Below are 18,873 nucleotides of genomic sequence, written 5' to 3' on the forward strand. Positions count from 1 at the left end.
AATTTTTGAATGGTATTTATTTAAATTTTACGGACCTATAAAAAATAACAAAACCACAAATTAAACATTAGGTGCTAATAAATAAATATTTCACATGATAAGGGAGGATTGAAAGAACAATGGAAACAACAAATAGAGTAAGAAACGAGGACAAAATCGATACAAATCTGTATTCAAGACAGATTGGAACGTTCGGTTTTGAAATGATGGGAAAACTGCAAAGGTTAAAGGTGCTGATCATAGGAATGAAGGCATCGGGAATAGAAATAGGTAAACACACAAAATAAGTAAAAATTAACAAAAACACGTAGCCAAAAACTTAGCACTGATGGGTGTGGAGTCAATAAGTATCCACGATAACAATGTGGTCCAAAAGAGAGACCTGGGTGTAAATTATTTCATAAGATCAAGCAGCGTAGGTAAAGAAACCGTTAGCGAAGCTTGCATATCAAACCTGAGAGATTTAAATCGTAATGTACTAGTTCAAAACGTGATTCAAGAACCAAACGAAGTAAGTTAGGTAGATAGAAAGGAGAAGTATAGTGTAAATTGTTAGCGAAGTGTTACGAAGTAATATTAATCGATAGTAAATTTAGATAGAGATAAATATGAATAGAGTAGGACTGAGAAAATAACATTTATGTAGGAACTTGTTGTAAATCACGACGTGGTCGTGTGTTGTGATCAGAATGTAGAATTAATAAAAAGGTTAAACGAAATGTGCCGAAATAACTCGGCGAGGAAGCGAGTGGGATTTATATGCTGCGACACGTACGGAATGATAGGATCAGTGTTCGTGGACTTCGGAAACAATTTCACGTGCCTAGACACTACAGGAAGAGAGTTAAAAACAGCAATAATAGAATCAATTTCAAACGTAAGTTAAAGAGTAGATAGATAGGTGGTGTGGAAAGTAGTCAGTTAGATTGGTTATGACGAAGAATTAAGATAAAAGATAAACAAGAATTAAAACATGAATGTTATTAGGACAAGGATGGATTGGTAACTGTTATTACTGACAAGGTAATAGACTTTCAAACGGGAGACTATGTCCGATTTTCGGAAATTGAAGGAATGGTGGAATTGAATAACAAGGAGCCGCTGCAAATCAACGTAAACTCAAAGTCGTCCTTCACAATCGGAGATACGTCGAAGTACTCGCAATACATAAGGTAAGGAGCATAGAGTAGAGTGTGGCTATGAAAATACGTAAAGGCTAGAGTAGAGTTACCTACAATGGAATTGATGTTCACTGACTCAATGTTGCAGCGGTGGAATAGTGACTGAGGTTAAGATCCCGAAAAGGATAGACTTCAGAAGTTTCGAGGAGTGCGTGCTGGAGCCTTCGAAGACGGGAGCCCTGGCCACAATAGACTACAGCCTCTTCGGAAGGGCGGAGCAGTTACACTGGGTGACCATGGGATACAGGATGTCGAACAACGGGGAGGACGCGTGGGAGAGGGCGGAGTTCCTGAACAAGAACTCAAAGTCATGTTCGCAGGAGAGGATAGACAAGAAGGTGTACGACTCGTTCATGTCGCAGCGCAACTACAAGGTGCCGCCCCTGGCATCATTTATAGGTGCAGTAGGAGCCCACGAGGTAAGGAAGCAGAAGGGTATCGTAGTAAGACAGCGAAGTGTCAATACTAGTGGTAGTAGGATTAGCCACGATGCGTCGACGGTTGTATTTACGATATTAGTTAGAATGAGACAGTGCTGATCGGACTGCTCACGACGCGTTTAGCGTAGTTATGATCTAAACCCTTATAAAAATAACATTGCATACAGGTGATTAAATTCACGGGTAAATACCATCCCATTGAGCAGTGGCTGTACGTGGACTTTAGCCTGCCCTCGGAAATGTTGTCCGGAGATTTCAGCGGAAACGGATTTGATGAAAGGTACAAGGACCAGGTGTCACTTTGGGGCTCGGAAGTTCAGAACAGGATACTTAATTCAAAGATATTTGTGGTAACAATTAGATGGAGTAAATAGAAGCGGAAAGATAGTAGTTAAGAAATTAGGGGGACTGAGGGAAACTGAAATGATGTGTAGGTCGGAGCAGGAGCGCTGGGCTGCGAATTCTTGAAAAACTTCGCACTCCTGGGATGTAGTTCGCAGGGAGACGGGCTGCTTACGATAACGGACAACGATAGAATCGAAGTGTCAAACATAAGTAGGCAGTTCCTGTTCAGATCAGTAAGTTCAAAAAGGAGGAGGATGAGAAAATTATTCGTAGAAACATGTTGGAATGTCAAAGTCGATGGTAGCATGTAAATCAGCACTGGATATAAACCCGAATTTGAGAGTTAAGCCGTTGGAAATAAGGGTGGGAGAGGAGACGGAGAATTTATTCGACGAAAACTTCTGGTCGTCACAAACAGTAATAGTTAACGCATTAGACAACATACAGGTAACTGACGAAAACAAACACAGATAGCACCGTTGATAGGTAGATATTAGGGCCATTTACAAAATATCATCGGGTTATATGAATAGCTACCTGTTATGTACTAGGTTTCAAGCGACTATCGTATAGTATAACTAGAGTTTTAACGACCATCATATAATATAGCTAGAGTTTTAATGACTATTAAATAATATAACTAGAGTTTTAATGACTATTAAATAATATAACTAGAGTTTTAATGACTATTAAATAATATAACTAGAGTTTTAATGACTATTAAATAATATAACTAGAAATTGACATGATGTGTAGGCGAGAACGTATGTTGATGGGAGGTGTGTATGGTACGAAAAGCCGCTGCTGGAGTCAGGAACGCTGGGAACCCTGGGAAACGTGCAGGTGATACTGCCGCACATCACACAGTGTTACTCGGAGACGCAGGACCCGCCAGAAACAGCAATTCCACTGTGCACACTGAAGCATTTCCCGTACGCACAGGAGCACGTGGTGGAGTGGGCACGAGACGCCTTTGTAGGAGTGTTCACACAAATACCGCTGGACATAAAGAAGATACTTAACAGACAGGACCTGAATGACTTGAACACAGAAAGATTGGAGCTGATACTGAGTGTGTTGAAGGCAATGAGCTCGAACACAAAGCAAGAGTTGCTGAAAATATCAGCGGAGCTGTTCAACAACTTCTTCGTAAATGAAATAAGACAGCTGCTGCACTCATTTCCACCAGAACACATGATGAGTGACGGTCAGAAGTTCTGGAGTCCGCCGAAGAGATGCCCCGCACCGCTGAAGTTTGACACGAGAGACGAGATGGTGCAGCTGTTCCTAGTGTCAACGGCAAAGATCCTGGCCTCAATGATGAACCTGAACATAGAGATCATGGAGGAGGACGTACTGAATCTGTCGAAGCTGCACATGAAGGAGTTCAGGCCGAGGACGCTGAAGCTCTCGCAGGATAAGCTGAACGTGGAGGTGCTGGAGGACGGGACGGACGCATCGTTCAACGCACTGCTCAGCGAAATCACGACGATGCTGACCGACGACCTGGCGAAGAGCCCAGTGCGAGTGAACGTCAGCGGAGTGCTGGAGTCAGTGGAGTTCGAAAAGGACGACGAAACGAACTTCCACGTCGAGTTCGTATGGGCAGCCTCAGTGCTGAGGTCGCGCAACTACGGAATCAAGGAGTGCGACAAGATGAAGGCGAAGCTGATCAGCGGAAAGATCATCCCGGCAATCGCGACGACGACGGCGATGGTAGGGGGGCTGGTGACCGTCGAGTTCCTGAAGACGCTCTTCTACAAGAGCCTGAAGATCGAGCACTTCAGAAACGCGTTCGCGTGCCTGGCCACGCCGATCTGGTTGCAGTCGGAGCCGCTGCCGCCGACACCAACCAGAGACAAGGAGTATGACCCGGTGACCTGCGGGCCCGTGCGCGCGCTGCCGAAAGACTTCACGATATGGAACAAGCTGCTCGTGATGATTCCCAACGGAACGGTGAAGCAGCTGATCGACTGGATACGGAGCAAGTTCAACATCGAGGTGATCATCCTGTCTGCGGGGAACCTGTGCATCTACAACTCGTTCCTGCCGCAGCACAGAAACGAGCGGCTAACGCAGCCAATAACTCAGGTAAGAGAGTTCTCCGCTGTTTAGTTTCCGGTGTTGGTAGCTACGTATTTTAGCTATCGTTAGTCGTGTGCTTTACCGAATAGCTATCTATGTGTTGACCCACATTGGCAAACAATAATGTGTAGCTTGTGGAGAAGTTAGGGAAGAAGCCAATACCGCCGAACCTGTCACACCTGGTAATAGACGCCAGCTGTACAGACCCGGACGAAATCGATGTGGTCATTCCAAGCATAAAATTTGAATTTAGATAAACGACAATCGTATGTGTTAGATAAATGTTGTGTGAACGAGTAGCAAATGTGAGGTGCAAAAAAGTCATAATGAATCGACAAGATAGCCACGAATTCGTGCCGGAACATGTAACAATACAAATAGTCGATTTTAACCCGGAATTTAGAAAAAAGGGGTTAGTTGCAATCGACGTGGCAGTGAAGAACTACGTGAAAGCAGTGGAATCACAGAAAAATGAAAAAAGTGACCGAGATTCCACAATAGACGAGACAGTAAAAAGGTTCTTCGAATATGTGAAGAAAAAATATCTGGATAAGCCGGACCCGAATTATCGCATAGGAGGACTGATGGCAGTGGCCTGCGCAGCACTGGCCCTAGACGTAAGAACTAAAAATAGGCCCTGAAACGATAATTTTTAGAAAAACCTCACCAGATACTCCGGAAGCTTCATTAAACAGGTGCTGCTGTCATTCTATGACCAGGACATCAAGGTCAGGTACTACGCGTGCGAGGTAATAAAAAAGCATACACATTAGCACAAAAGAGATAGAATAGATGAGAAAATGAGTATATTTTAGCATAAATTCGTTAAATTAATGATAACACGTAGTCGCTGTACAATATAATTAAAAAGTGTAAATTTGAATCGATATCATGCGTGGATGAGATATTTGATGGAATATGTAAAGTAAGAGGTAGAACGTAAGAAATGAAATACAGTTAACGTGTGACGTGGACGAGGATGTAAAATACGCATCCCAAATGTTAAACAGACTGCTGTGCGGAATAATACTGGAGCTCGACGACGTACCAATGGACCTGATCACAGACATGCTGGCAAACAGAATATTCGTGATAAACCCGTTTATCAGACACCTAATAGTGAGTTGGAAGAAAATAAAGATATTTGCAGATTTCATGGGTGGTTACGCTGAATTCAGTGCCAAGTAAAGTGGAAGGCGGAAAATGACGTTTAGGGATAGACATGATAGAGTACCTGCCGAAGGTGTTTTTGGGGCTATCGAACATGCTGACGGACACGAATAAGTAAGTAGAGCTGAAAAACTTGCAATAGCATAGCAGCAGTAAAAGCAAGTTGCTGCCAAGAGGAGTATTACACTTGCACACAGCTAGAATTAGATACACGGTTCAGCTGCGCAAATTAAATAATTAAATGTAGAGACGTGAGGAACTCGGCGGAGTCGTGTTTAAACGACTTCCTGGCCATGTTTAAGAAGAAGTACTCAGGAACGCAGCTGATGAACGATGAGCTGTTTAAGGTGATACTGTTGAACTGTAAGAGGACGGAGCACGCAATAAAGATGCCAAACGTGGTGTGGATGAAGGAAATATCGGCAATACAGCCGCAAATCATACACTTCAGAGGGTTCTACCAGTTCCTAGACTTTATAATAGCATCGATGGAAGACGCGCACGAGGAAATAAATAAAATGGCAAGTGAAGCAAACAGGCTGTTGTACGATAACGTTAACACAGTCAAGTCACTATCGCACGTGGATCAAATCGCAAAAGCACTGACGCAGAGAATACTTGAGTCGCAGAACGAGCAGGTGATACTGTCAGTGCTGGATTGGTTCTGTTTAATGTTGGAGATAAGGTGAGGACGGGAAATAATATGGAAACTGTAGTCCAGGAAAAATGGACTCACTGTGCGGATTCTTGTCGAAATCAGTGGTAGCATGCTTTAAACAGTCACATTCACAGGTACAGTAGCTGTTACATAGGTTATAGTGGTTAAGAGTATTAAATGGGCAATACTAGTGTGAACTAAATAACTAGTGCTAATGAATAGTGGTAGCCAATAATGGAGTCGACTCTGAAGACGTTCTTCATGCTCATATCAATGGGCGACAAGCACTTTGAACTGCTGGCACTGGAGCTGCTGGAGTTGTTCAAAAACGAAAAGAACCTACTGGTATCCACAAAGTCCACGTAGAAGCTGATAATAGCATAAGCTAAAGCATTATTAGGAGGAAAGCGGGAGAGTAATTGTGCTCAATCTTTGTAAACAAGTTGGATTTGAACGATTCTATACAATAATTACAAATTCAATGAAGCTATCAAATGTAGGTTATAATTAGTGATGCCGGTAGTAGTTTATAGATTATAATATACGGAATTCATTAAATAAATAAAAGCCCTCACTTCAATTTTAGGACAAACATTTCCTAAATATCATGGTACATAACCTTAATTGGACACTGTTAACATCCGTTGTAAGTTAATAAAACTAGTTGCAACATGATTAAGCTGGTTGACTGATTGGTACTAGGAGGCACAGGAGTTCAGAAACGCTCTTTTAACCCAGGAGAAGAGGAGTTTAGCAGACCAGCTGCAAGAGATATGGTAAGAAATGAGTTATGTGGACACACGTAAACAACTAATCTGCACAAGCAGCGATGGCTATATTGGTCGTTTTACAATGAGAGCGCCCTGTATTTACCAATTAAACCTTAGGAGTTTCAATTCAGCATCAGCTCTATCATTTGCACTGTGGACAGAGAAGTACGACCTGGCGCAGGAGATTGTAAACGACATGTAAGTGCCCAGTAAAATAAGGATGCTTTAGATCAACTTCGACTCTGAGCATTGATTTCCTAGTAAATTTGGATCAGATAGTGCAGCTTATGGACACGCACATTTTTATAAGACTGCGACTGCATTTGCTGAAGCCAGACGTGTATCCGAGTCTATTGAAGTCGCTATTAGGTAAACAGAAGCACATATTGGTTAGATACTGCGCAATTATAGAATATGGACAATTATAGTCACTAACCAATTATAGAATATGGACAGTTATAGTCACTAACCAATTATAGAATATGGACAGTTATAGTCACTAACCAATTATAGAATATGGACAGTTATAGTCACTAACCAATTATAGAATATGGACAGTTATAGATATCTAATAGGTTAGTTAACAAAGTATTTATTCCCTGAGTACTGTAAATACGTTGTAGGACTATCGATGATACTTCCGCAAAACGAGACTAATAGAAACCTGATGAGGAGACTGAATATGTCACAGCTAACCTTGTTAGGACAGCAGCTGAGAATGTAATTAATGTAAAATATAATACACAATATGTGTTAATAGGGGTGGTGTATGTGTATACGTGCCCCGGGTTGGCATTAAGAATGTTGTGCAAAATGTGTGAAAATGGGCAGATGTTCAGGGCAATTTCATAAAATACGATATAAAACACAGATTACAACAGTAGTAACCATATATTTGACAGATGTGTAAGGAACAAATTAATGAAAAGGAAGGAAGGCTACTTCCCCCATCTCCTCACGGTATTCGTGAATACTTGTACACAGCTGTGGATATCGGTGACGCCCAGGCCCAAAGACTCGTATATCTCTGCTTCGGCTAGGAACCAGGGTTGAATACCCTCAGGGCCAAAAGAGTGAATGATGGTCATCCCAGCCCGGAAAAGGTTGCCAAGGCCTACCAGAAAAGCCGAGTAAATGAGTCCAAAGTCAGGTTTACACAACGGTTCTGAGTCCCTACGTGCCAATTTATGGTAAATGTGCATGAAAAGGCGACACAGATAGTTTGCGATGAAAGCGAGAGAGTCCTTAAGGCTAGCCCTCAAAGATATGAGAAGGTCCGGCAGAGACGTAACTACTCCGTTGAAACTGCAAACCAGCTCCTGTAACTCGGGCTGAGATATAGAAGCGTGGCTAGGAACCGAGTATTCCAGGGTTACTCCCTTCTTAGTCTTCTCGCGAATCCAAGCAGGTTCATTGCTACCGCCCTCATATTGACAACTAGCATCAGTTCCATTTAAACTGCCAGTATGTGAAATATTATTTGAGTTTAACAGCTTAGTGTGTGAGTGTGTGCGATCAATTAAAATAAGCAGGAGGCCCCTCTGCTTCGAGTGAGTGTCCTTATCATAAGTTGAAATCACAAGTTTATTAGTAATTCTGTTTATAAAATACAAAAGCGTGTGATTTGAGTTTGAAAAATCTTCCGAGGGACTTAAATACACATGATTTAAAAGTGATTTTGGTCCAGAATATAGGCAATCTACGACCCTACTGGCGCATTTACCATACTTTTTATAAAAATAATCGTTCAAATGCCCATCTAAATTGAAAATTGTCAATGTTAAAATCCCCTTATAAGATAAAAGTTCCGACGTTTTGAACAGCTCCCTTTCAATTTTATCCAGGGGTGTCAAAAATAGTAAACATTTATTAAAAACTAGACAAACATGTTTAGGAAGATTGTTAGTATCTTCCCTTCTCCTGGTATCCGCCATTTTATAAACGGAATCTCATGATTATTAGGTGACGAATAATAAAAAATTATAAAGGATCTGCCAGATTTATAAATTACACCAAACGTGATAGTTATGTTTAAAAAAATAATGCTGACATTGAGAAAGTTAATATTTAAAGCTATAAATGAGAAAGTTAATCTACTGCGCTAACACCATATACAAGTGTGTATACTATTATAATAAGTAAATTTCAAATTCTATTTTATTCAGTGGAAATTATATATGTGTACTATAATAATAAAACTATTTGTGTGATTTAAATCACAAGCTTATGAGAGTTAATTTGGCATTATGTTTATTTATAAAGTCTCCCATAGTTTATCACCCTAATTTATTTCCTTCCAGATTACAAATAAGAAACAAATACACAATGGAAACTAAAAATGAAAATATAGCCGGAATTGGCCTTAAATTTGTGGACATTGGGGCCAATTTAACCGATAAAACATACCAAGGTTATTATTATGGCTCACAAAAGCATAAGCCAGATTTAGACAAGTATAACAAAATGATTAAAAAATTAACGATTTAGGGTATTTGAAAGAGCAAAAAAAGTAGGAATGGAAAAGATTATTATAACTGCTGGTAATTTGGATGAAGTGAATGAAGCACTAAAAATATGCAACACATTTGGTAAGTAATGATACCAATATAGATTTAATTTAACTCATAATCATTTTAATCAAAGTAATTATTAATTCAGATAAGGAATGCCAATTTTTGTATACCACTGTAGGAGTTCATCCTACAATGTGTAAAGCCTTTTTAAGTAATAAGTATTCGAAAACAGATACCGAATACTTAAACACATTAGATGAATTAATTGCACAAAACAGACAAAGAGTAGTAGCAATAGGAGAGTTAGGCTTGGACTACGACAGACTTAAGTTTTGCGACAAAGAAACGCAAAAAAAGTTAGTCAAACACTGATACATAGCACTGAATAAACAATATGGACAAAATAAATGAAAATATAGGTACTTTGAACTGCAACTGGAATTGGTTGAAAAACATAAGATTCCCATGTTTTTACACCTAAGGAACGCAACGAGTGACTTTTTAGGTAAATTAAGTGATTAAAATGATAAATACCGTAGAAATAATGATGAGAAATAAACATAAATGGGTGGAAGCAGGAGGTGTAGTCCATAGCTACACAGGAGATGCGGAGACGATGGAAGAACTGGTAAAGGAAAATTTTTATATTGGAGTTAACGGGTGTTCGTTAAAAACTGATGATAACCTAAACACAGTGAAAAAAATACCACTTGACAAATTATTACTTGAAACAGGTGGGATTTGTAATAAAACAGAAATGAATGTGTAGACTGCCCATGGTGTGGAATAAGGAATTCGCACTCAAGCAGCAAATACGTCAAAACGAAGTTCAATTCCGTTAATAAGCCTAATGCAATGACAGCAGAAACAACACTATCGTCGAGAAATGAACCATGTTTTATTTTGTAAGTCAGCGACTCATTACACAAACACGTAGGAATGTAGCAGAGGTTGTACACGAATTAGTAGCACCAGATATGGAATTCAGTGAATTCTGTAACAAGTGTGTGGAGTAAAATAAATCAATAATATTTAGAGTATTCAACAACACCCTGAGATTGTTCAAAGGTATCAACACACCAAAGAAAAGTAGCTGAAAAGCTAGGTAAAACAGGTGATTCCACCTGGTTTTTAAATTTAAAATGATGAAAAAACATGAATTAATTTTTTTGAAAAAATATTGTGCTTACATATTCATAAAATTTCCACTCTGTGTCGGAATTGTAGTGTTGGCTGTATAAGTTGGAACATTTATAATAAATAAGTTAAGAGGCCATAAATTTTTATGATATGTGATACATGTATATACTGAATCGATTTGTTAGTAAATGTGTGTGTAGATTAGTAAAATAAAAGTACCAAGATTAATGTGTAAGCAAAATGATTAAAAAATACCCAGAAAGAGGAAGAATAGACGTAATAGTTAGAAAAAGGCCGTTGAACGAGATAGAAATATCACGAGGAGACAAAGATATAGTGGTTTGCAACAACGACTGCGGAATAATACGTGAATACAAGTAGGATTAAGATTAAATATTTAAACATAGTAATTTTATATTGTAATATGGAGTGAGGATTAACATAAATGTGCTTTAGGTGTAAAATAGATGGAACGAGCTTCGTCGAGGAACATGAATTTAAAGTAGATCGATTCTACGACGAAAAGGCAGACAATGAGCAGATATACAACGAATACGTGAAGCCGCTGGTGGAGTGCGCGTTTGTCGAAAACATGACGTGCTCATGTTTCACGTACGGCCAGACGGGGAGCGGAAAAACATACACAATGATCGGCTCAAGAATAACTAACCCAAAACTGATAGACTCAGACCAAAAAGTAGTTGGTAAGTTTACTGCACAAATAAAAATCATTAGCAGGAATATACGAGTACGCTGCGAACGACATATACAGAATAATAAAGGAGAGAGGACTGAGTAGGCAAATCGACGTAGTGCTGAGCTTCTTTGAAATATATTCGGGAAAGCTATACGACTTACTGCAAAACAGGTAACAAGAACATATACAAACAAATAAACACATAATGATACAATGTATACAAATACACACACTAATACTGATACAAGTGCAACACAATTTTAACACCGTTTGTAGGAAACCATTGGAGTCTTTGGATAACGGAAAGAATGAAGTGATCATTCGAGACTTGTCAGCCAAGACAGTTAATTCCAAAGATGAGTTGGTGGAGTTGATGCTATCTGGGTTGAATCTGAGAAAAATAGGCCAAAATTCACAAAATGACCGTTCATCAAGGTCCCACGCACTGCTGAGAATAGAGCTGAAGAACAAGGAAACGAGCAAACTGCACGGTACGACACCACTATTTATGTTAATAAACAAACACAAGCTACAGACTGTTATTTAGCACAGCAAAAATATATAGAATAGTTAGTTTGTTAACAGTCAGAATACGTTTACTAACACCCAAGTCTATACAAACAATGTAGGCAGTCTAGTTTTTATCGACTTAGCCGGCAGTGAACGCGGTGCCGACTCTTTGGGCATTTATCACACGCCTGATAAATCGAGGAGCGCAAAACAGTCTTTTGAAAGGCAATCTACCACCAAATCGCTGTTTGGCGAATCGGTGGTTAGTAAGGCGTCATTCGAAGGAACGTGCATAAACAAGTCACTCTTAGCTTTGAAGGAGTGTATCAGGGCCATGGAGTCTGAAAAGCACCATGTCCCATTCAGAGATAGCGAGTTGACAAAGGTGCTGAGGGACATTTTCCTTAGGGAGAGCAAGAACGTAATGATTGCCAATTTAAGTCCGTCAAATCGCTGTTTCGACCAGACGATAAACACAATGAGGTACGCATCAAAGGTGAAGTCATTCAAGGTCAACACAACAAACTGCGGCAACAATAGCAATGGCAGTGTTAATGCCAATGGTACTTACAGCACAATTGGTAATAATAACGCTAGTGGTAGTGGCAACGGCAATAGTAGTGTTGTCGTCAATGGTACCAACAGTACAATTTGTAGTGACAACAGCAATAGCAACTGCAACGGTAGTGCCAACGGCCATGGCAACACTAAATCTAGCGCCAAAGCTAGTAACAACTCCAAAGTTAGTAACAACTCCAAAGCTAGTACCAACTCCAACTGTAGTGGCAGTGTTACCAGTAGTCCTAATACTACGTCCCGTAGCGCCAACCGTACCAATATTAACAGCGTTGCAGGCGTCAACGGTACTACTAATGCCATCAACAAATCTACTTCTCCACAGCCCACTAAACCCATCAACAAGTACAAAGACCTGCTCAAGAGCACATTTAGCTGTCGGTTAGGAAGGGAGGCTAAGAGAAGTAATCCTAACTCTTCCAATGGAACACCTGAATCAGTTAATAACAATGGCATGGATTTGGATAAAACTACAGCGGATGATAATAAAATTACAGCGGATGATAATAAAATTACACTAGATGATTCCAATTGTAAATTGGATGATGCTAACAATGCTGTTGGCGATGCTAAAGCTACAGTTGATGATGCTAACAATGCTGTTGGCGATGCTAAAGCTACAGTTGATGATGCTAACAATGCTGTCGGTGATGCTAAAGCTACAGTTGATGATGCTAAAGCTACAGTTGATGATGCTAACAATTCATTGGATGGCGACTTCAGCACTGGCACCACTGCTGGCACTAACGGTGACGCTGCTCCCGATTCTCTTGATGCTGACGATAACGGTGGTGATTTCGACTTCAAATCGCAGTTGGACACCGTGTTGATGCAGAACGTAAACAACACAATGGGCGACCTGGACTTCATTCTAGGGAACCTGGAGTTGAACGAAGCCAACACTGCGTTGTACAGGCACTTGGTAGGCTCACTCCCGGACACCCTGGACAGAAATAAACTAACCAGCCTTGACAGCATCGAGAAAATAACAGAAATGTACCAGATGTACAATAGAATTTCAATTCTGTCTCGATGCGTGCAATCTCCAGATACCATTCAACACGTATCCAACGTTCTAAGGGTCGAGTTCAAGCTGTTATTGCACTTAAAGCAGCTTATAGACTGCTGTTTTAACCAAGAAATCTAAAACTAATACTAAACACACATTCACACTACTAATATACGTAAATATACATGAGATCACTGTCCAATTTTCTACCAGTAACCAGCACTTTAATAATACGTAAATATACATGAGATCACTGTCCAATTTTCTAGCGGTAACCAGCAGTGTGATACAATGTAAAAGTACTTGATGCAAGCAGATTAGGATGCTCAAGACCCCTAATGCCCTCACTTCCTCAGCAAGCTAGACAGTAGATCGAGTCCAGTAGAGTTTGCGCCTACAATAACGCATGTAAATCCAGAATTTACAGTGTCAACTGTACCTTCAATTTCCCTTTTGGCCTTAGCTATCTTCTTCAAAGTCACTTTAGAGGTGAATTCACTTATCAGCTCCTTTTCTCCGTACTTCGTAAACGACTCCAGCAAATCAACCAGTAAAAACACCGACTTTGACCTCAGAATGTCGTCCACGTCGCTCTTCACTAGTTCCCAAACCCTCTCGGACACTCTGAGCGCCACCAGCGATGCGCTCACTCTGTTACTGCTCTTCACCATTGACTGCAGGAACCTCAACATGGTCCTATATAATACCAATTAGTGCACGAAATGCCAATTCCAGCCACTGCATTAACAGAAAATGGCACAAAATACTTCCATCACAACAGTACTCACCACTTATTTACCTGTATACTGTATCTAATAAAACTTACGCATTGTTCAGAAACTGCTTCAAATTCTCCTTAACCAGCTGCATAATCCCATCCACCATTGCTCCGTCCCTTGACAGCTTTAACGTGTGTAGTAAAATCGTCCCTGTGTGATTCGTTTCTAAAACCTCCTTCAGGTCTTCTCCGTGGAAGAACTCCACCAAATGCGGCACTAGTCTGCTTTGGAGCTCCTCCGTTCTCAACTCCGGCTCCTTCAGGCTACAAAGAATCATCATCTCGGATCAAATCACACAAATAACTAATACGGTATACTGTCGGTGACGTTAACACATTCTATTAAAATAATCTAGTATATGGCTCTAACATATGTTATCATAATATACTATCTTATATGCTATCTCACTTAAATACAATTCAATGGCAAATGGCATTAACACATTTTACTAATATTGTATGCAGACTAACTATATCTTAACTTTACTAATCGGTCTTACCTGTTCGGCGCCTTTTCGTTTGCGTTATCCAGTATGTTCATTATAAATTTACTTGAATTTCTATCGTACACTGACCTCTTCAGGTCACTCAACAGTGGGTTGATCATACACTCTCCTGTCAACTTCGTATCATCTGTCACATTTACTGCCTTTATCAGCAGTGACACATTTATCTGATTGTATATTGCTTCTGGGAAGTCGCGTTTTAGGCTCTTGACTATGTACTTTTTAATCTTGTTGTTTGCGTAGTCCATCAGCTTCAGCATACAGCTGTTGCCGCTTCTCGTTGACAGCAATTGTCCGAATATTTTATACATTTGCGATAATAGTTCCGCTTTACTATTCATTGGCTCCTTTTTCTTTTCCGATGGTACTTGACCTTTTTCTTTATCGTCATGAGCGCCCTCTTGTTCGTGTTCTTGTTGTTCATCGTGTTCATGTTCTTGTTGTTCATGGTGTTGTTGTTCTTTGTCCCATTCCCCGTTTTGTTGTTGTTCATCGTCACATTCCTCGTCTTCTTCATGTAATTCTTCATGTTCCTGTTTCTGCTCCTTCTTATCCTCATCGATATCCTCATCGATATCATCTTCAGATAATTCTTCCGTATCTTCTTTATCTTTAACTTCCACATCAACCAATGCTGGTTCCTCATCTTCCAAAATGTGTAAATAAACAAACAGAATATCATGTGATAAAGAAGTAATCAACAACTCCTTTTCAACCAATTTAGTCACCACGGAGCACATTTTTTCTATACAACGTTAATTTAACTCATATCAATGTGTAATTTTAACCATAACTATTGCTTGATAGATAGTTACAACATTTTAATTATTATCTAGATAATACACTAAATAAGCTCTGAAAACACTACCTATACACGCGCTTTTATATTCTGAGTTCAGTATCAAGTCTATCAACTGATTTATTGAGTTGATTTCCTTAGAGCGTTTCGAGTCCTCCTTGTTTAGGAAGAATGTGTTAGCCAGGCAGTAGAGCTTAAGCACTGCAATTTGCTCCTTGGACTTCAGTTTAATGTACATGACGTCCATGACTTCCGAGCCGTATCTGCTAAACAGCAGATTCTTCTGTTTCTCGTTAAAGAAGGCTTCTCGCAGAAACCTTTTCACGTCAACGTTGCAGTAGTGAAACAGCTTTATGAAAAACTTGCTGCTGTGTGAGTTGAGGTTCAGTATGTTAAAGTTTTCCTTGGCCTTTTCGAAGATTAAACTCCGCTCTCTTGCCGTTCCGTACTTCAGGCACGCCTGGAGGATCCTCGAAACGTTCTTCTTGTTAGATTCCTGAAACACGTTTAAAACATCTCGGTTTACCTGAGAGTAGTTTGCCGGTAACTCTTTAAGCAACGAATTTATCGATTCCAGGGCTTTGGCCGAATCCTTGTGGTTCATAAGCAACGACGAGTACAACCTCTAAAATAACCAATTTCACTTATTTCTAACTTACGTTTAATCTCTTTTTATATTCTAATTTGGATTCTTTCCTTTTATTTGTCTTTATTTCTTTATTTGATAATTTGTTCTTGTGATCTTTACCATGCTTCAAATTCGGTTTATTTTTCGACTTATCGGCACCAGGATGCTTTTTAAAAAACTTTCCCTTATTATTTTTAAATATCTTCTTCTTCATATGCTTCTTTTCAGAAGACTTCTTAGGTTTTTGTGTATTTTTTTTCATCTTGTTCCTAATAAACAAATTATAATTCAAAAGACGAAACTTTAAGAGCTGAGCTTATTTCAAATCATTTACAATATATGATACATTATTGTAATAATTATGGTACATTAAATAAAGATAAAATGATAAATTATAAAAACATCTGCAACGCTCTGTCGTCGAGCAGCACTACTTAAGTATGGTAAATCGATAATACCATTAAACATTATTAAAATAGTGTTTTACATACATAAATCGCCTTTTAATATTTCTGTCTAAATTCATCGGCTTTTTGATCTCGAATTAAATTTTTTAACATAGCCTTTTCATGTGTACAATAATTTAAATTTTTGTTTTTGATTTGTAGCTTAAAGATGTGTGATACGAGCTTTGATTTTTCCAATTTAACTCCCCTAGAGAAACATATAAAAGACAAGAAGCTCGCCATAGATCTTCTGAAAGTATCGGATAATACATACATGGGACACCGAGATAGCGAGCTGTCGAAAATCAACGAATTTGTGAACGGGTGTGTTTAAACCGATGAATTCGAAAATAAACAAATAACAATTTTTAGATGCGTCGAGTCTAATTCCGGAGGAAGTATGTTCGTATTTGGAATGAGCGGAACAGGGAAAACGACGACAGTCGAGCACGCGTTGTCGAAGTGTTTGAAGAAAAAAAGTAAAGTTGGAGCCATAAACATGAGAGGGAGCACGTTTATTAGCCTGAAAGCGTTTAAAACTGCGTTTTTCAAAAATGTGCTCAAGTTAAAGCCCGCGATGGTCTCAAGAATGCTTAACATGTCGTCGCACGGAAGAATACAGAATTACGCAAAGTTCGCAGACATCCTCGTCGAGAACTTTAAGACGCCGAAGCACCTGAGGTACCGAATGCACTTTTAACCCTGATTAGGATATGCTTGATCGATGAAGTGGACTACCTGAGCACGTTCATATCGAACCTGAAGGGCTACGACAAGTCGAACTGGCTGCTGCAGGCGCTGTTCAGAGCAGCGTCATCAGAGGGAAGCAGAGTGGCGATAATAGCGATCTCGAACAACCTGGAGTTTGCGACAAAAATTAAGTCGGCGAACTGCCAGCGGCTGCTGTTCAAGCCGTACAACGAGAACCAGATGGTGAACATAGTCTTGGAAAAGATAAAAGCGCTGGAAGGAGGAGAAAGCGAAGTGCTAAACAGGACGTCGCTGCTGCTGCTGGCGAGGCGAGTGGCGAACACGTCAGGGGACTGCAGAGCATACCAGGATTCGTTCATGTAAGTGAGGACAGCCGCATCTATACACACAAAGTATACGACATACACCGCCTATGCGTTTGTCAGCATCGGCGCATACTTTATACGAGCGTATTTAAGTGACGGTTTAATCATTAATGTAGAAGGGCACTCTCGAACAGTTTAAGTAGCCTGGAAAAGGACACACTATCATCGTTAGAGACTGCGTCGGGACCAGACTCACTGACGGCATCAGATCTTACGTCATCGCCATTTTCACGCACAACATCGCTAAAATCGCTTCAGAATAGCAACAGCTTAGATAGCATTGATAGTTTTAGAAACGATGGTCCCAGCAGTAGAGATGATCTTAACAACAATACTGGTAACAATACTGGTAACAATACTGGTAACAATACTGGTAACAATACTGGTAACAATACTGGTGGCAATAGCGACAACACTGGTGTAAACGGACCCAGGTATATGAGCAATAGCGATAACGCAGACGATGGAGACATGACAAAAACGCCCGTCAGAAACCTGAGAGCAATAAGTATCAATTACTAGTAGCAATTAAATATTTAATCATTAAGTAGATACGTTAGAATATAGCTAGTTTTTAGACGCTGTAGTGTGTACCTAGCAACTTATGTTTATACCCGACGGTTTATAATAAACTGTTAGACTTGAACAATTACAATGTGGGCAACAAGGAAATTGGAATAGTGACACCAACGTTGTCACTGAATAAAAGGGAGCAGCTGAAGAATCAACTATCAGGACTGCCAATATTTCAGCTGATTTTGCTACTGGCAGTATGTAAATCGAGCATAGTGTTGGACGAGATAGTGATATCACCAAACGATGCAAAGGTTGTAGCCAGTTACATTACGTTATTTACTTTGAGACGCTACACTAACTCCGACGGATTATAGACTATATATTTAGCGTTCATTAGCCATAACCATTGCAAATATTTACCATTTATTAACCATAAACATTTATTGCAAATATTTACCATTCATTTCGACAAATTTTATAAATTTGACTAATTTGTGATTAGAGGTATTTCCTGGAACTGGCTGAAATACTTAAAATGGACAACACGGAGGCAGAAAACTTCTGCAACTCAGAGTTTGAAAACAGCATGGATAACTTCAGGCAACTATCGCTGATAGCAAAAAACGGTACCACCTACTTAGTCACTATGTAACTAAGCTGTATAGACAATAATAGTTATTTAAGACACACTAGTGTCAATATGGCAATCTAAGAAGTTTGTAACAATGAGTGATTATGCGAAAGCATGATAGTGGCACTCAAAAACTGATTTAGCAGATTAACACATTATTTGTAGAAATGGTGTTTAAGACTGACCCTAAGAATTTGGCAAAGATCGTGCTGGACTGTTCACTAATCGACCTGGAGTTAGAGGACATCTGCGACCCGAATCTGTCACTAACGAAGCGCTACAGCAGTTTAACAAAGACCCTGAGCTTCATAACCACTAACAAAAGGGCGAAGAGGAGGCTATGGTGGTGTAAATAGGTTCATGAGGATTGTAAGTAGCATAGCATGACGATCGTACATT

At 39.7% G+C, this 18,873-nt stretch overlaps 7 protein-coding genes across 7 annotated transcripts; 5 read left to right on the forward strand and 2 right to left on the reverse strand.

Moving 5' to 3' along the window:
* Positions 1-119: 119 nt before the first annotated feature.
* Positions 120-4,308, forward strand: TOT_020000695 (ubiquitin-activating enzyme E1; the record flags this gene model as incomplete). The annotated part of the gene is made up of 11 exons (XM_009692445.1): positions 120-270; positions 312-511; positions 647-877; positions 988-1,172; positions 1,270-1,600; positions 1,789-1,971; positions 2,056-2,199; positions 2,240-2,413; positions 2,723-3,180; positions 3,364-4,057; positions 4,183-4,308. 11 exons carry the CDS (start codon positions 120-122, stop codon positions 4,306-4,308), a joined length of 2,877 nt encoding a protein of 958 aa, XP_009690740.1.
* Positions 4,309-4,332: 24 nt separating this feature from the next.
* Positions 4,333-7,373, forward strand: TOT_020000696 (HEAT repeat containing protein; the record flags this gene model as incomplete). The annotated part of the gene is given in 14 exon segments (XM_009692446.1): positions 4,333-4,668; positions 4,708-4,800; positions 4,899-4,976; positions 4,988-5,213; positions 5,266-5,335; positions 5,469-5,906; positions 5,938-6,013; positions 6,108-6,224; positions 6,280-6,375; positions 6,466-6,525; positions 6,582-6,655; positions 6,767-6,847; positions 6,879-7,038; positions 7,254-7,373. The coding sequence occupies 14 exon segments, from the start codon at positions 4,333-4,335 to the stop codon at positions 7,371-7,373; spliced, it is 2,025 nt and encodes a 674-aa protein (XP_009690741.1).
* Positions 7,374-7,587: 214 nt separating this feature from the next.
* Positions 7,588-8,583, reverse strand: TOT_020000697 (conserved hypothetical protein; the record flags this gene model as incomplete). Its single annotated transcript, XM_009692447.1, has 1 exon — positions 7,588-8,583. One exon carries the CDS (start codon positions 8,581-8,583, stop codon positions 7,588-7,590), a length of 996 nt encoding a protein of 331 aa, XP_009690742.1.
* A 292-nt stretch (positions 8,584-8,875) lies between these two features.
* TOT_020000698 (TatD-like deoxyribonuclease) lies at positions 8,876-10,071 on the forward strand (the record flags this gene model as incomplete). The annotated part of the gene is made up of 6 exons (XM_009692448.1): positions 8,876-9,102; positions 9,137-9,237; positions 9,308-9,518; positions 9,582-9,667; positions 9,702-9,896; positions 9,932-10,071. The coding sequence occupies 6 exons, from the start codon at positions 8,876-8,878 to the stop codon at positions 10,069-10,071; spliced, it is 960 nt and encodes a 319-aa protein (XP_009690743.1).
* Positions 10,072-10,542: 471 nt separating this feature from the next.
* On the forward strand, positions 10,543-13,232 carry TOT_020000699 (kinesin-like protein; the record flags this gene model as incomplete). The annotated part of the gene is made up of 6 exons (XM_009692449.1): positions 10,543-10,679; positions 10,759-11,006; positions 11,038-11,170; positions 11,276-11,537; positions 11,574-12,618; positions 12,751-13,232. The coding sequence occupies 6 exons, from the start codon at positions 10,543-10,545 to the stop codon at positions 13,230-13,232; spliced, it is 2,307 nt and encodes a 768-aa protein (XP_009690744.1).
* Positions 13,233-13,438: 206 nt separating this feature from the next.
* On the reverse strand, positions 13,439-16,273 carry TOT_020000700 (uncharacterized protein; the record flags this gene model as incomplete). The annotated part of the gene is made up of 8 exons (XM_009692450.1): positions 13,439-13,790; positions 13,921-14,136; positions 14,373-14,725; positions 15,008-15,123; positions 15,247-15,673; positions 15,704-15,802; positions 15,837-16,115; positions 16,208-16,273. The coding sequence occupies 8 exons, from the start codon at positions 16,271-16,273 to the stop codon at positions 13,439-13,441; spliced, it is 1,908 nt and encodes a 635-aa protein (XP_009690745.1).
* A 147-nt stretch (positions 16,274-16,420) lies between these two features.
* On the forward strand, positions 16,421-18,861 carry TOT_020000701 (CDC6-like ATPase; the record flags this gene model as incomplete). The annotated part of the gene is given in 8 exon segments (XM_009692451.1): positions 16,421-16,575; positions 16,624-16,932; positions 16,962-17,321; positions 17,444-17,835; positions 17,967-18,154; positions 18,346-18,469; positions 18,640-18,817; positions 18,831-18,861. The coding sequence occupies 8 exon segments, from the start codon at positions 16,421-16,423 to the stop codon at positions 18,859-18,861; spliced, it is 1,737 nt and encodes a 578-aa protein (XP_009690746.1).
* Positions 18,862-18,873: the final 12 nt, after the last annotated feature.

This window comes from Theileria orientalis, chromosome 2, assembly GCF_000740895.1.
Source record: "Theileria orientalis strain Shintoku DNA, chromosome 2, complete genome".
Taxonomy (NCBI): Eukaryota; Apicomplexa; class Aconoidasida; order Piroplasmida; family Theileriidae; genus Theileria; species Theileria orientalis.